The sequence below is a fragment of the Parasteatoda tepidariorum genome, chromosome 1 (assembly GCF_043381705.1).
Source record: "Parasteatoda tepidariorum isolate YZ-2023 chromosome 1, CAS_Ptep_4.0, whole genome shotgun sequence".
In the NCBI taxonomy this organism is placed as follows: domain Eukaryota; kingdom Metazoa; phylum Arthropoda; class Arachnida; order Araneae; family Theridiidae; genus Parasteatoda; species Parasteatoda tepidariorum.
Genome location: NC_092204.1, coordinates 17,295,291 through 17,312,038, shown reverse-complemented (window position 1 = coordinate 17,312,038; position 16,748 = coordinate 17,295,291). Strand labels below are relative to the sequence as shown.

Below are 16,748 nucleotides of genomic sequence, written 5' to 3'. Positions count from 1 at the left end.
CATTTGCATAAATGCAGCAAAAACTTTAAATTTATACCCCAGTGTAATCTAATAGAATAGATACTGTGAGTAACAGCTATTTTTAAACTGTTCAAAATGTTTTCCTGCAGACAGTGATGTCTATCTTTGATTTCCTTTAAGTTGAATTCGTTGGTAAATCAGTTTCAATAAATTGGCACCAGCGTTTTATTTAATCTGCAATAGATTTTTATTTTTTGCCGAAATGTACAAGTTTAAAAACGTTATATGAAATAGGGTTGATGTTATATGAAATAGGTTCAAGGGTTGGGTAAATGTAGCGACAAACATCTAGGGGAGTTAAGGCACATCATCAAGATTAAAACCGCATAGAAACCTACGCCTAAAAATGTCGTCATACGTCGCTAGGGGTGCTTCCTTATTATGAACAGTTTCTCCATGTGCTTTTGAGGAGATCATAATAGAGAAGCGCCCGCAGCCACTTGCGACGTATTTCCGAGGGAATGGATAACTATGCAATTTTAACCCTGATGATACATAACATTTATGCGACCTTCTAGCTATGTAACGCTGTTAAACTTGTACATTTCGTCAAAAAATAGACTAAAAATGTCATTGAAAAAATCTGTAGCTTTAGGAGCAAAACTAATTTTCAAATCCCTACACCCGAATTAAGCAAGATCAAGTATTTGTATAAATGCAACAAAAAATTCGTTCTCCAGTGTAATCTAATAGAATAAGAAATAGGGTGCAATAGCTATTTCAAAACAGTTCAAAATGCTTTCTAGCAGACAGTGATGTCTATCTTTGATTTACTCAAAGTTGAATATGTTCAACTTAGTCAACCCATTTTCTAAACTGGCGCCAGTGTTTTATATTAGAATAAATAATGTAATTTTAAAGACTAAGATATATAACCGGATAAATTGTTTCGAATAAACGACATAGATCTTTGAAAATATTTGTTTGCTTTGGAATTACAGACACATACAGATTAGAAACACATTTGAGACATTTAAATAATAGATTGAAAATGATAGAATGGATAATTTAATGTTAAAAAAAACGCGAACTCCTCCGTTTTCGAAAGTTCTGAAAGAGTTAGTCTAGACTAAATTAATCGAATAATAGAGTTTTCTGTGAATCTCAATTAGCAACTTTTTTTTCTTCAAAAACATCCTTTTGAACTATTTTAAATAAAGATAAAAAAAGCAAGCGACGAGTAGTTGACGCTATTAATGAATTTAATCTAAATAAAAACAAAAAATAAAACAAATGTATTATGTGTTTGTTATGCATGCATATTATTTCGTTGATAACGCTATTTTCTAGGAATTTAATTAGCTTTAATCGGTATTTATTGCTATTACGTGTAAATTGTTAAGCGACATCAAATGTAATTTTATTATGAGTGTTTAAAACGATCAATAAAAAGACACAGACATAAAAGGGGAATGCAAACACATATTTAATTACGAAAGATGTTCATAATATGTTCGACACAAAAAGATCACTCTTCTAAGAGCAGTGTTGTAGTGCTAAAAGTCCCCCCCCCCCGGAAAGCTGTTCCCGGGTTGATGAAAAAGAAATTGCAAGTATGTTTAGTAGTCTATCAAATATGGAGGATAATTCTAAAAAATGATTCAACTCTGTAAATGGAATATAAATTCGGACATTTTTAAATAACTAAATACTCCCGATGATAGATAGGGTCTCAAATTACGATATAAACCTAACGCAATCAAAAGTCTACGAATCACCAGTGAAGAGGCGGAATTGAAAACATCAAATTGTGTTTGATTACAGGAGGATGAAACAATTAATCAAAAATAACAAGCAAAAACTTAAACAATGAATATGCACGTCATATGCATCAGAGACTCTTTTTAACTAACAATTTAAATATTTCTATTTTTTTCCCATAACATTTCGGTCCGAACTCATTTTGACAAAAGCATTTCCGAAGATAGATAAAAATACTGTTATGTGTACTTCTCATCTTTTTATAATGTATTTTATGTTGCATTGCTAAAAATCTAAAGAAATATTCCCAAGACTTTGTGATATTTTATTGTTCTAATGCATTTTTAATGCCTTATATATGAGACCCGGTGGCTTATACTTATGCATGAGGTAAGGTGGTATCATCATTATACATGAGGTAAGGTGGTATCATACTTATGGATGAGGTAAGATGATATCATCCTTATGCATGAGGTAAGGTGGTATCATCCTTATGCATGAGGTAAGGTGGTATCATGCTTATGCATGAGGTAAGGTGGTATCATCATTATTCATGAGGTAAGGTGGTATCATCATTATGAATGAGGTAAGATGGCATCATCCTTATGCATGAGGTAAGGTGGTATCATCTTTATGTATGAGACCAGTGACTGAGTGTTAGTGATTCGCGCTCTCGGTTTCATAGGTCCGAGGCTCTATCCTCGGTCCTGACAAGGTTGACTCAGCCTTTCGGTGGGTCGATAAAATAAGTACCAAGCATGCTTGGAGACTAAATGCTGGGAATTCTGCGCTCGGTTGACCACCCTACCGGAACATCTGTTCTTTCACCTCAGAGCCCAAGGTCAACAAAACTGGGATGGGTACAGTAGACCTTGGCCCTCCACGGACTGTCGCGCCACTGAGTTTAGTTTACGCTTCTTTAATAATATATTTAGACCTACTACTATTTTTTTTACATTTTAGTAAAAGCATTCTATCTTTCGGAGGTCAAGAGGCAATGGATAAGAACTGTAGCCTTTTTTACAGATTAAATTCGATTTTAACGCATTACTAAGTTGCAAAAAAAAGAAAAAAAAGAAGGAAAATTTATTTGATTTTTTGGATTATAACGTGACTTATTTTCTGTGATTATTTATTACTGTGACTGTTTCCTGTTATATTTTTAAAAACATCGAAGCATCCAGTATCTATTTTGATAATAATTTATGTGTCCTGCAAAATAGGAAAAAAAAAATACAAGTTAATGAACTTGTCAGTATTATTTATTAAGTTTCTCTTTTAAGGTAATGTATGTTATTTTTAGTAATCTGTATAAAGCATCAAGCACTTACAATTTTTTAAAACCCTGCTTCATCTTTAATAACATTTCTATGACCTATTGCTCTTTCATTGACATTTTAACATATTTGCTCCTATTTTATATGACCAAGCCCACATGAATAAGTGCTCTTTTCATTGTGATGAGCGCCAAGTTCAATAAAGGTATTTCAATTAAATTATTGGCGATCATTTATTGCCCCGCTTTTTGACAGAAGGGGCTTAAAATATACATTTTACCTTAAATAAATGTTCCTCGTATATGTCATTGGCCGACTTTTTCAAATAAACGATGAAGATTTTGAAAGATCAAAGTATTTAACATGAAATATAAAGATGAAGAAAAAAAAACCACCTAAACAAACTAAACCAACTATAACCAAAATTTATCAGCCAATTTCTTCGGACTCTTTTATCTCATTGCAATATGTCAGGAAAATATGAAAGAGATTTACACAACACGTTTTAGTCAGAAATCCAATTACTCTAGAATATCCGAGTCGATATATGAATGAAACTACCATAAGAGAAAAGAAAGAAAAAAATGGTAAAAGCAACTTCCTAAAACGAATTTTCTGGATTTTTTCCCGTTTTTCCAGGACTATTTGTAGAAGGTCGATGTCTTAACAGATGTACTCAAACAGATTAAATTCAATTTATTGATCGCTGGATTCAGGTTCTTCTCTCCTTTTGCAATCGCCGGCAGGTGGCAACTTGGCGAAAATCAAAATAAGTTCTGTTTCGTTATAAATAAAAAAAGAAATTGCCGGGCAATGTAATCAACGCCGTTTGCTCAGCAGACTGTGAATTGGAAAAGAGATGTTTACAGTTAGCTCTGTCTAGTTTTCTGATTGGATGGAAATAAATACGCGACAACACTTTACGTCCGAGATTATTCTAAACAGCTGCATTTATATTGTAATTTTCTGAGGGTTAAATACATATGGAGGTATTTAAAGCGAGTACAGAATTAAAGTGTATCGTTAATGGGTGAATTAACACCTACCCAATCAGGTTTTGAATATTAAAATTTAAATTTTGTTTCCTTCTTTTCTAGTGCATACAAAAAGTGTTTACTAATTATCGCTTTTAATCTACATTTTCACAATTGTCGTAAAAAAATGAAGTTAAAATGTACACTCATTACGGCAGCAGGTCGATTAGGAAATTATAATAATTATTATAAAAATATCCAGGAATAAGAACAATTGCATAGAGATAATATAAGAAACTAAAGGTTAATTTAATTTAAACCGTTTCTAAATGAGGTATTTGAATCTAATATTTTAGTATAGTCATATCCATAAATTTCAGAGTTGTAAGTATAACATGCATTTATAAATTATTTTCTACTTTTAGTTTACATTTATCGAATCCAATTAGCATTTTAGAATAAATGATTTTGAATTTAAGAAGGTTATTTTTCTATGGTTAAGATATACGTTTCAGCTTTTTGGTTTTGTCAGTACCTACTTCGCTAGTAATTTTATGCTTTACTAAAAATATAGTTTTGAAAACTAGCGTAACGAAATTCACCGCGTTACTACGAAAGTATAAATTTAGAAATGTGAGTTTACAAAACGAACAAGGAGCACAAAAATATTCTTAAGTTAGAAACCATCCATCTTCTTGGCTCACCTGTAGGAGTGACTCGAACAGTGATGAGTTCTGACAGTCGCCCAAGTCCTTGTCTCGTAGCAGCGGCCACTCTGATAGCATACATAGCGTGTGTGTCCAGCCCAGTCAGCTCTGCTGACCAAGTCAGAGGAACCTCCTTTTCATTCCATTTGTCCAGATCCTCTATTGTCGTCAAACTATAAAGGACCTGCGAAAGGATGACATATACTTACACAAATTGAAATAATCCTAATGATCGAATGAAATATGATATGAAGATTATACAGGAAACACTTTTCAAAAAAAGTTGAATATTGTTAGAGGGAAACCTATCGGGAGCGACCACTCTCAGTTACATAGAAAAATGGCCGTTGATGGAGGTTGGTCGTTCTGAGAGGTTACCTCTATTGACTTCAAAACTGCTATCGAAGGTGCATGATTTTTCGTAAATGATTTTAATTTTAGTCAGTGTCATTTTCTTGGTGTTGAAATGTTACTTCTGTTGGCGCCTTGAAAAGACGGATTGATGAATAAAATTTAGCGTCTTTCTAAATTATTCTAACTGATATAATTATAGAAAAACCTCCAAGAAAGACCACCTCTATGTAGCGACCACCTCTATGTAGCGACCACCTCTATGTAGCGACCACCTCTATGTAACGACCACCTCTATGTAGCGACCACCTCTATGTTGAGACTACCTCTATGTTGAGACTACCTCTATGTAGAGACCACCTCTATGTAGAGCCCACCTCTACGTAACAACCACCTCTACGTAACAACCACCTCTACGTAACAACCACCTCTACTTGCGACCACTTTTGGGAGGCACGGAATTTTTTTCATAGGCTTTGTGTTGCAGAAAACCTTTTCCTTTAGGAGAGACCATAAAAACCTCTCCCAGAGACCGGGAAAACATCTGCACTAAATGCGGATAAGGTCAAATAAGGAAACACGAAAAAATATCAATAAATAAAATTTAACAAAACATATAAGTAGATTAAAATGTATTCTAAATTTTTTGTGCGAGGCTCTTACTTAGAGAGCTGTTTTTGACGATACAACCTCAGGCTGTAGTCAGAGTGCACTAGAGACTACGCTATCAATGATTTACTTTAAGAGTTGAAAGTTAAATTAGAATTATTTAAAAAAAAAACAAGCCTCTCAAATAATCAAACTTCTCACCTTTTAAAGCTAACTTTAATTTTTCTAATAATCACATTATTGTGTGCATCACGTTATATGGATCAACGCACCGCAACAACAATAAAGACAAATAAAACAGAGAGAGAGAGAGAGAGAGATTGCACCTATGCCCGAAGCGGGATTCGAACCCGAAATCTTCCTGGTACGAGGCCAACTCCTTGGCCATCACACAATCCGGTCAGCATATTTCGCACTTTATTTTCAATCGTCTAGTCTTCATTCTAGTTTTGTAATTCGAGTAAAAAAAATCTCCCACAATGCACTACGATGACGTTTCTAGCTGAGGAAACATTTTCGTCATTTATTTGAGAGTTTGCGTTTTGTCACAAATCACGTGACGAAATTATTCTCAAAATTAACGAAATACAGCCAAAGAATTTCTGACATATGAGAATGTGTGAATCCAATAACTGTTTTGTTTAATCTCAATGTATTTTACTTCAAACTAAGGTCATGAATAGAATGCAAAGATGCTAACTTGCTTCGCTTTGTAAAAACATATTTTTTAGTGGTCACGAAATTTAAGTTACTTTTAGTTTAGTATTTTTCCGTTTAAGTAATTTTCCACCACTACATACAAAAGATTTGAAGTATCGTATGAAATGCAACTTTATTGCATTTTTCTCGAGGTGACACTGAAAAAGAAGTGCAATTATCCTCACTCTAAAAGTTTTATAATTTAATTCGCTACCAATTTATTAAAACTTTCGTAGAAAGCGGAGCAGTAGGCATCCTTGATAGATTGTTGTTAAAACTTACCTTGTAACCTAGGATGTCTAAAAAGTAAGGCACCTCATCCCACCACACTTCTACTGTCGTTTCAGATGTGGCCATTGCCTGTACATTTGTTGGAGCTGTAGGAACATCACCGGGTGTATGTACGGGAACTTCTCTGCTGTACGGGCCAGGACCTCTTGAAGTGTAGGCTCGAATACGATATGCATATTCCGTATTCTCATCTAACGAACTAAATTGAAGGAATTATAAAACAAGTGAAATCGAATTAACAAATATTTGTCATTTGACTCAGTCTATAAAAATTAAGAGAGGAAATGAAATATAGAAAACTACGGCATTAAGTTGAATTGAATTACAAATAATTTTAATTTTATTTAACTAGATCCTATAATAGATCCATAGATTTAATTTGATTCCTTATTTAGTTGCAAATTGTAAAGGGCGAACTAAATTTAAAGTATACAGAAGTTGAACCGAATTCATTAATGATTGGGATTAGATTCAGTTTTAAGAGAAAAATTAAGAGCGAAAACGTAAGAGTGGAAATTAAGACATAAAAAGTTGAAATGAATTACAAATATTCTTTAATTAGATTCAACTGTTGAAAAATTAAGATAAAAATTTAATAGAGAATTTTAATGTATAAAAAGGTGAATCGAATTCATAAATATTTTAATGCAATATAATTTTAAGTGAATAATTAAGAAAGTTAAATAGAGAATATTAAGATATAAAAAATTAAATCGAATTCAAGCACAGTTTTCTTACATATTTAGAGAAAACTTCAGAGACAAAAATAAAGAAGCAAAACTAAATAAAGCAAATTAAGGAATAAGATGTTGAGGCAAATTCACAAATTTTTCCAAGACTAAATTTACAGATTGGAATATTTAATTATTTTATTTCCAGATAAAACATTTTTCACAGAAGTAAAAATTATTTAGCAGTTTGCAGTTCGCTTTTTATATTATTACTCATCGTTTTTATTGATTTTTTTTTTTGCCGCTAGCTCTTCTTAAATTACCTTGATAATTTTTTAAAGATGAATAGTAATCGTGCAATATTCTTTTCTTTTAAAAAGAATAACTTTCAGTAAAATAAGAATGTATGCAATGTATTATTACGATTTTAATAAGAAACGAAACGAAGAAATTTTTTAAAAAAGAAAAAAAATTGTAATCGATTAAACATTTTGTAAACAAATTTGTAACAGGCAAAAATTTAAGAAAAAAGTTTAATTAAAACCAAACATTAAAATATTCGATTGCTTTGAATAAATTTATATTACTAAAAACAGTTTTTAACTTTTCGAGACATTTATGCCATATATTTCTATTTTACCAATCATACATACTTTTAAAAATTTGAAAAAAATAAAACAAAAGTTAAAACTATTAGAACTATCAGTATATCAGCAAGAGGTAAAACTATCAGATGTCGCAAAAGAGAATATTGGAAGAAATTACCATGCAGCACAAAATATTAAAAAAGAATCATGATGAAAGTTTAGACGTTTTAAAACATTTTTGAGAGAATAATTTTTACTATATTTCATTTTGGATTGAAATGTAATCGTTTTGGAACCCATTATCAATATGCACGCTAAAGATAACCGAAAAGAAAGTTCTATGATAAATACTGATGATTTCGTTTCGTTGCATTAAACGAAAAAAAAAAAAAAAAAAAAAGAAAAGAAAAAAGAAGAAGATAGCTTAAGGATGTCAAATTTTGAAGACTGGGTTTGTCTTCTGGTGGAAGGGATTTACTCTAAAAAATGTTACTTTAAACCGTTTATTCATAAGTTTAATATAGGCTTAACTTACTCTTAAATCAATAATAATTAAAACTTTACTCTTAAATCAATTAGTCTCTTCTCTAATATATAGATGGCAGCACATTCTTTTCTATAAAATGGAACTCTTAACTTTTTACAATGTTTCTGAATCATTTTTTAGATGCATTTTTTTTATTTATTTAACGACATAAAATTAGAAATAAGTTTCTGAGACACTTCAAAAAGTTTTTGTTTTGTAACTCTTTTAAATGTTTTTAATTTTTCTCCGATCAAATGTCTTGTTCGGGGATAGGTAAAAAGAATAAAAGGAATAACGATATTTACCTATATACGAGTCGTGTAGCTGTTGTGTTACGTTCAGGTGTTTTCATTTCCAGAGCTTTATGGAACTCAACACCATAATAAAGAATTTTTCCATTTCTATATTGAGCTAAGGGTGGATCCCAACTTATGACGACTGTAGTTGGACTCTGAAGATTATGGCTCAAATTCTGAGGTGGAGCAGTTGGGACTGAAATATAAAACATGCTTTTGAATTAATTTTTTTAAGGGGGAAACTAGTAATTTAAATATGAGTTGGGTATTATGACATGAGTTTTATTATGATATGAGTTTTATGATGATATTTATATTATCATCAAATGAAAGAAAAATATAAAAAACTTTCTCGTTATTTTTCTTTTTATTCTCTATTTCGAGATTTATTATGATGGGTAATATTAAACATCTGTACGTCTTTAATCTTTTTATTATAAATACACGTTTTTTCGGATGGATTTATATTGTAGACCCTCAAAATAGGATGGTAGCACCTGAAAAATATAATTTCAATAGCTTAACCATAAGAGTGGTCTAAAGCATCGATCTTTTTATGTTAATTTCACTTCATGCATAATTCGGCATACATCTAGAAGTAATAAAACAAACAAGAAATTTTTTGCATACAATTATTAAAAGATAACTGTTGTTTATTACTTAATTTTTAAATGGTTGCTAAATTTTTGAATTGCAATCTATATGCATTTTTACAGCAATTCAATCGAATTAATTTCAAATCATTATTTTAACAGTCGAAAAAATTTCGAGTTGTAAGGTGTACAATTTTTCACATTATCTTTGAAGAATGTGGTTTTATATCTCAAAGTACAATATTTGAGCAAAATGGTCGAATAATTCCTGAGAAATCGAATTTTAAATACACGAAATTAGATCAAATTATTAATTGTCATTAAATCTAAAGTTATTCAAGATGATTCGCTTTTTTTTGCACAATGTACTCCGTTTGTTGCAGACAATAATATTATTTTAAAGAAAAATAGATTTTTTTGATAATTTATTCGCAATAAACATTAAATTATTGATATTTCAATGATAAAACAGATTTGAACAATGAAGATAAATGCACGAAAGTATATTTGAACAACTCACCTCCTTCGGGGGTGTCAAAATAGGCCACAAATTCTTGCCCCCACCCTAGAGCATTTCTCCCAGATAAACGGAATTCGTATCTGGTCCCCCGATCTAAAATGAAAGAAAAAAATATTACATACAATTAATAAAACATTTACCTATTTAGATAATCGAGGGGGAATTTCGTAAAAATTTTGGAACATTGTTTTTTTTTCTTTTTTTTTATTATGAAAGTTAAAAAAATTATCTTTATCATGATAACTTCTTTTAACTTCCAATTGATTTATTTAAAAATTAAACAACATAGTATAAAGACACTTTCAATTGTAGGTAAGAACTTTACTTTGTGTTGTCTATAGATTTCAATTAAGTAAATGATAAAAGCTGACAAATAATTTTTCTTATTTTGTCGTACTTCCTATCAAAAAGAAAACAAATAGGTATGAAAGATTATTGTAGCCACATTTCTAATCTGAAAGTATATGATTTAATCAGAAAAAGTCATATTTTCCATCAGAAAGAATACGAAGCAATGTTTTATATTTCAAAGAATATACTTAAGATATATTTCTTATCTGAAAGAATAAATTCATCAGTCATATTTCCTATCTGAAAGAAAGCGACTAGATTTGAAAGAACAAGTCATATTTTCTATCTGAAAGAATTCTTAAGTCATGTTTTCTAATGAAAGAATACCGAAGCCATATTTCTAATCCTAATTTTTTTTTAAGTTTTCGTTTTCAAAAGAAACGTTTTTAGCGGCAATAAAATAAAAGTTTTTTAAAAAAATTATATTTACTGCAACCTTTTTACAGAATCGCGCTACAATAAAAACTATTCTTCCGTTTAGAAAGAATTTGATTAGATATTTATTAAGAAAGGAATAAGCTCGTTATTCCGGTCGTTTTCTTTCGTTTTCAAAAGAAATGTTTTTCGCGGCAATAAAATAGAAGTTTATAAAATAATTATATTTATTGCAACATTTTTACAGAATTGCGCTATAATAAAAGATATTCTTCTGATTAGAAAAAATATGATTAGATATTGATTAAGAAAGGAATAAACTCTCTATTCCGTTGCACAGTCGTTTTCGTTCATTTTTCGTTTTCAAAAGAAACGTTTTTCGCGGCAATAAAATAGAAGTTTATAAAATAATTATATTTATTGCAACATTTTTACAGAATTACGCTATAATAAAAGCTATTCTTTCGATTAGAAAGAATATGATTAGATATTGATTAAGAAAGGAATAAACTCTCTATTCCGTTGCACAGTCGTTTTTTGTTTTAAAATAAAACGTTTTTCGAGGCAATAAAATAGAAGTTTATATAAAAAAAAAGTTATTGCAACATTTGTACAGAATTGCGCTATAATGAAAGCTATTCACCCGATTCGAAAGAATATGATTAGATATTGATTAAGAAAGGAATAAGCTCTCTATTCCGTTGCACAGTCGCTTTTGTTCGTTTTTTGTTTTCAAATAAAACGCTTTTCGAAGCAATAAAATAGAAGTTTATTAAATAATTATATTTATTGCAACATTTTTACAGAATTACGCTATAATAAAAGCTATTCATTCGATTAGAAAGAATATGATTAGATATTGATTAAGAAAGGAATAAGCTCTCTATTTCGTTGCACAGTCGTTTTTGCTAGTTTTTTGCTTTCAAATAAAACGCTTTTCGATGCAATAAAATAGAAGTTTATAAAATAAAAGTTATTGCAACATTTTTACAGAATTACGCTATAATAAAAGCTATTCATTCGATTAGAAAGAATATGATTAGACATTGATTAAGAAAGGAATAAGCTCTCTTTTTCGTTGCACAGTCGTTTTTGTTCGTTTTTTGTTTTCAAATAAAATGCTTTTCGAGGCAATAAAATAGAAGTTCATAAAAAAAAGTTATAGCAACATTTTTACAGAATTGCGCTATAATAAAAGCTATTCATCCGATTCGAAAGAATATGATTAGATATTGATTAAGAAAGGAATAAGCTCTCTATTCCGTTGCACAGTCGTTTTCGTTCATTTTTCGTTTTCAAAAGAAACGTTTTTAGCGGCAGTAAAATAGAAGTTTATAAAAAAAATTATATTTAATGCAACATTTTTACAGAATTGCGCTGTAATAAAAGCTATTCATCCGATTAGGAAGAATATGATTAAGAAAGGAATAAGCTCTCTATTCTGTTGCACAGTCGTTTTCGTTCATTTTTTGTTTTCAAAAGAAACGCTTTTCGCGGCAGTAAAATAGTAGTTAATAAAAAAAATTATATTTATTGCAACTTTTACAGAATTGCTCTGTAATAAAAGCTATTCTTCTGATTAGAAAGAATATGATTAGATATAATTTTTAACAATTAAGAAAGGAATAAACTTTCTACTCCGTTGCACAGTTGTTTTCGCTCGTTTTTTGCGGCAATAAAATAGAAGTTTATATACAAAAAGTTTTTTATAGCAAAATTCTTTACAAATTTGCGCTGTAATTAAAGTTTTATAAATTAGCAACATTTGCTAATTTTTTCTCTATAAACCTCAAAATGTTTAGACTATAGACGATCACAATAAGAAAATGGAAGGTATAAACAAAATATTTAATTATAAAACAGAAGAACTTGTGAGACCCATTAACTTCTTACTCATTCATCACAGCTTTATTTAGTTATCTAGAAAAAAAATTTAATTATGCTAATAATGATTTTTTTTATATTAAGATGAGATTTATAATCTTATTAGCATAACAAAAGATTCTCGGAACAATATCATCACAAGCTTTTCAAGGGATTAAACAACGAATAATAAAAATGCAAATCATATTTGAACAATAAGACACCGGGAGGTTTTTTTGAAAGCTTAAAAATTATAGTCATTTGCAGATGATGCTTTAAACAATAAATATTTTAAGAAAAAAAAACTGAATTCAGAGAAAATATTGTTTTTTTTTTGTTGATATTTTGCAGATTTCTTAATTTATTCAATTTCCTTTTTTAGCGAATGAAATTCAGAGTTTTCCCGAAATATTTTCAGTGGATTTTGTTGAAATTATTCTGGTAATTTGTTTCTTCGAAACATTAAAATATAGTTTTTTTTAATGTTTTTTTTATCAATTGTTTCATATTTTAACAAATAGTTATTTGAAATTGATTTTAAAACGGAATTAAAGTAGTTATTGATCTTAAGTACTTCTGTACTTTAAGATAGTAGAAAATAATTTTAAATATACCTACTTTAATTCTATGGATAACAAAAGTTTAAAAGGAATATAACTGCAATATGTTTCTCTAATAAAATTTAACTTAATAGACTAATGTGGGACCATACATTTTGCAATGATTTGAAAAGTGACATTATGAAAAATATGGTAGTCTACGAACATTGAAACCAAGTATAAAATCTTCAGCTCCGAAAAGTATAAAGAATTTCTTTCCAATATTTTCTTTTAAAAGAATACTAGGCACACATAAAGAACACAAGTGAACACTAGGCACAAGATGAGGTTTAAGTAAAATCAAATAATAAGTAAGCATATTTTTGGTAATTTTAGATGTCAGCATAAATAAGTATATTACAACCAGTTTACTATGCTTACGTAACATTTTGTTAACAAAATTTATTTTTTAATGAAGTTTAAACATTTTTAGAATTTACAAATTATTATTTTTTGCAATGAAACAAATTTAGCGACATTAAACATTGTTCAGGGGAAAAAGTATGAAAAACTCAGCAAAAATAGGTGAATTGTAGTTTTTTTTAGTAATACTAATTTCACGGTTCCTTTTTTGTAATTAAATTGATTGAATTTTTTTTCCTTCAAAATAAGAGTTTTATCTGACTTCGTCAGCAAAAAGCTCGCCTTGTAATAATTTTAGCAAAATTAACTATAAATATGGCTTTATATTATGTGAAAAAATTTCGTAAATGCAGTAAACTTGATCATTTTATCATTAGTTCCTTAGATCATGGCCTAAAATCAGTTATTTGGTCAAATTTACTTTTCAGTTTTTACTTAAATGTGTGACAATAAGAACTGAAACTTCGAGTAAACCGCTACTACATATGAACCGAAAAATTACAAAAACAAATGGTTTAAATACTGTTTATTTTGGTTTTATTAACCAGAATTATGGGTTTTCTTAAAACCAGAAATGTTGTTACGGTAATGCAGAACGGTAATTTTACAAATTTTTTTTTCTCCATGCATAAATATAGCTATCATTGAACAGGAGAGAGCATTAAATATTTTAACATAAAGCTATAGCATTTAATCGTATTTTTTAATTTAAAATTAGCAGTGTATCATGAATTATTTTAATCTAAAGTTATTATACGATGATAATATGCAATTTATTAAGAAATGTGCCATAACTAAGAGAAAAAATTTAATATTCAAAACATAAAAAATGCCTTCTAGTTAGAATCAATTCTTTAATTAAATCGAGATGTTTATTTTCGAAAAAAATACTTTCCTAAATTTACATATCAGTGGATAAGTCTTTGTGATACAATATTTCAAGGTTATGTAAATTTCCTAATCTTTCAAGTTATCCGTAACGCTCGCTTTTTTCCACGCCATTACGTTTAAGCAAGAAGTTGGAAAAAGAAACAAGAAGTTGATACTTGGCTACACTACTGCTTAAAAGCTTATACTCTTATGTTACAGAAATATACAAACGACATGATGATATTTAATGATAAAAGCTTTTAAATATCTTAACATAAAAGCTTGAAGTTAAAAACAGTTCATTTAAAATAATGATCGGTTTGAGTTAGCACCAACTCTTTTAAGTAGCTGTAGACAATGTAGATAATCAATATTTTATTGTCTCCTGACAGCAGAGTTACTCATGGTAGCAGAGCTTAAAGTACAAACCATTTAGTAAAATTTTGTGAAAATGAATTAGCTTATAACCCAGATCAAAATAGCGTAGAACAGACGAAAGAAAGAGAACAAACTATAATGATCAAAGGAATTACAATGATGCTGTCTATCACATCGTTGCCAAGGCGACGAAGGTGGAAAATGCGATCCCGAGACGACAATAATATTTACAAAGAGTATAGTATAAAATATACAGTATATAAGGGAAATAGAGTTGTAATTTCCCCTAAAGTTTAATTTATAAGTTAAATAAAGACTAAGAAGTAACAGATATAGAGAGTTACATTGTAAAAGTAAAAAATGTTAGAAAAAGTTTCATATAAAAAATGACCCAATAGTATTAAAAATCCTAAAATTAAAAAAAGGATACTCTATAAAATAAATACTGCCACAAAATGCAAAATAAATGCCCTAAAAGAAACATAACCGAAAATCTCTGAAAATGTCCTTAAAATCTCCAAAAATGCTTTAAAAAAAAAGAGTAAAAATTGCAAACGTCATCAAAAATCGAGTTTAGATATTTTTTTTAAAGATGATTCTAATGACGACGTAACAGACATCTGATAAATCATCAGTCATAGGCTTTTTTTCCTATAATAGTCATAAATTGACAATCTATCCCCTTTTCTTTATTCATTCAAAATCGTTCTTAACACTACTTAACAAATTGAAAAGCATGAACTTTTTATCTAAAATTAATTATTATTATTATGCAATCAATTACATCGTTATGATCGTTATTATGTTATTTTATCACATATTATAAAATTACCAAATATAATCACACATTATAAAATTATTTTTTATTGTTAATTTTACCAAAGTCATAAACCTCCTCAACTGTTTGGTTCATAAGCTTGTCAGCGTCGAATGCATTTAGAATTATTAGAATTATAAATTTATCTTAATAAATTTATCTTTAGAATTATAAATTTATCTTATAACATATTATAAAACTATTTCTATTATAGGTGATATTATACACATTATGTTATTTTATCACATATTATAAAATTACCAAATATAATCACACATTATAAAATTATTTTTTATTGTTAATTTTACCAAAGTCATAAACCTCCTCAACTGTTTGGTTCATAAGCTTGTCAGCGTCGAATGCATTTAGAAAAAAATCCCGGCAAAGTCCGATTTCATGATCAATACACCTGATTTATACTAAATGACTCAAAATCATACCTAAATTGCTAACAGATGTATGGTCTTCCAAAGGGTTAATATCCATTTCTTCATAATGTTTTCCGTCTGTACGTCCGTATTTCAATTTGTAGCCCAAAAGTTGACCGTAGGTGTGAGCTGGACGTGACCATTGTACTTGGACTACAGGCTGAGGATCCTCTTTCATTAGTTGTAATGTCAACTCTGGTTTTGTTGGAACTGAAAAAGAACAGTTAACTCTTTCTTAAAAAAAGAAGCAAAACGATTTTAATTTCATTTTGTACTAGAAAAACTCATACTATTACTTTTATTATACTTATTACTTTATTTTGTACAACTAAAATAAAAAAAAGAAGGTTTTATGGGAAAAATGATGACTTAATTTTTATGCTTGTAAAAAGGCAACTTTAAAAAACATTATTAAAACCTTTTTATTTAAATTATTGCTTTGCATTTTAGCGCTTTGGATAACTTATTGTTGCTTTGTATTACTTATTTAAAATGACCAGGGTAATTTTAAAGTACTTTAGTTTTCTTGTATGTTTGCTCAAATTTCGATAAGTTTAAAACTCCACAAAAACTGGTAATATCATCCAGTAGCTTAAAATTAAAAATAAGGCTTTAAAAGGATTTAACATATGATCAGGCTCATTTTTAATAAGAGAAGTTTAAAATGTTCTGTAATGCAATCACAATACATAAGACACGTGAATAAACTAAATTTAATAATGTGCATTTTTAGAATTATGTTGTTTTATTCACATTCTATATATTATTCTATATATTATTAAAGTTTACTTTCGAAAAGTGAGCTTTAATACCAGTTAGTTTTTTACATAAAATTATTTTTGCATTTTTATGCTTTATAACCATGGGTGCCACTCAAGAAA

At 29.1% G+C, this 16,748-nt stretch overlaps 1 protein-coding gene across 12 annotated transcripts in view; it reads right to left on the bottom strand.

Annotated features, from left to right (window-relative positions):
- LOC107437287 (tyrosine-protein phosphatase Lar) overlaps positions 1 to 16,748 on the bottom strand; it is a 753,777-nt gene that overhangs the window by 43,917 nt on the left and 693,112 nt on the right. For all 12 annotated transcript variants that reach the window (XM_071177245.1, XM_071177243.1, XM_071177266.1 and 9 more), the window contains 5 exons: positions 15,880 to 16,077; positions 9,824 to 9,916; positions 8,720 to 8,906; positions 6,622 to 6,829; positions 4,678 to 4,864 (listed from right to left, as the gene is read on the bottom strand). In XM_071177245.1, coding sequence (XP_071033346.1) covers positions 4,678 to 4,864; positions 6,622 to 6,829; positions 8,720 to 8,906; positions 9,824 to 9,916; positions 15,880 to 16,077 — 873 coding nt within the window. The remainder of the gene's footprint in view (positions 1 to 4,677; positions 4,865 to 6,621; positions 6,830 to 8,719; positions 8,907 to 9,823; positions 9,917 to 15,879; positions 16,078 to 16,748) is intronic.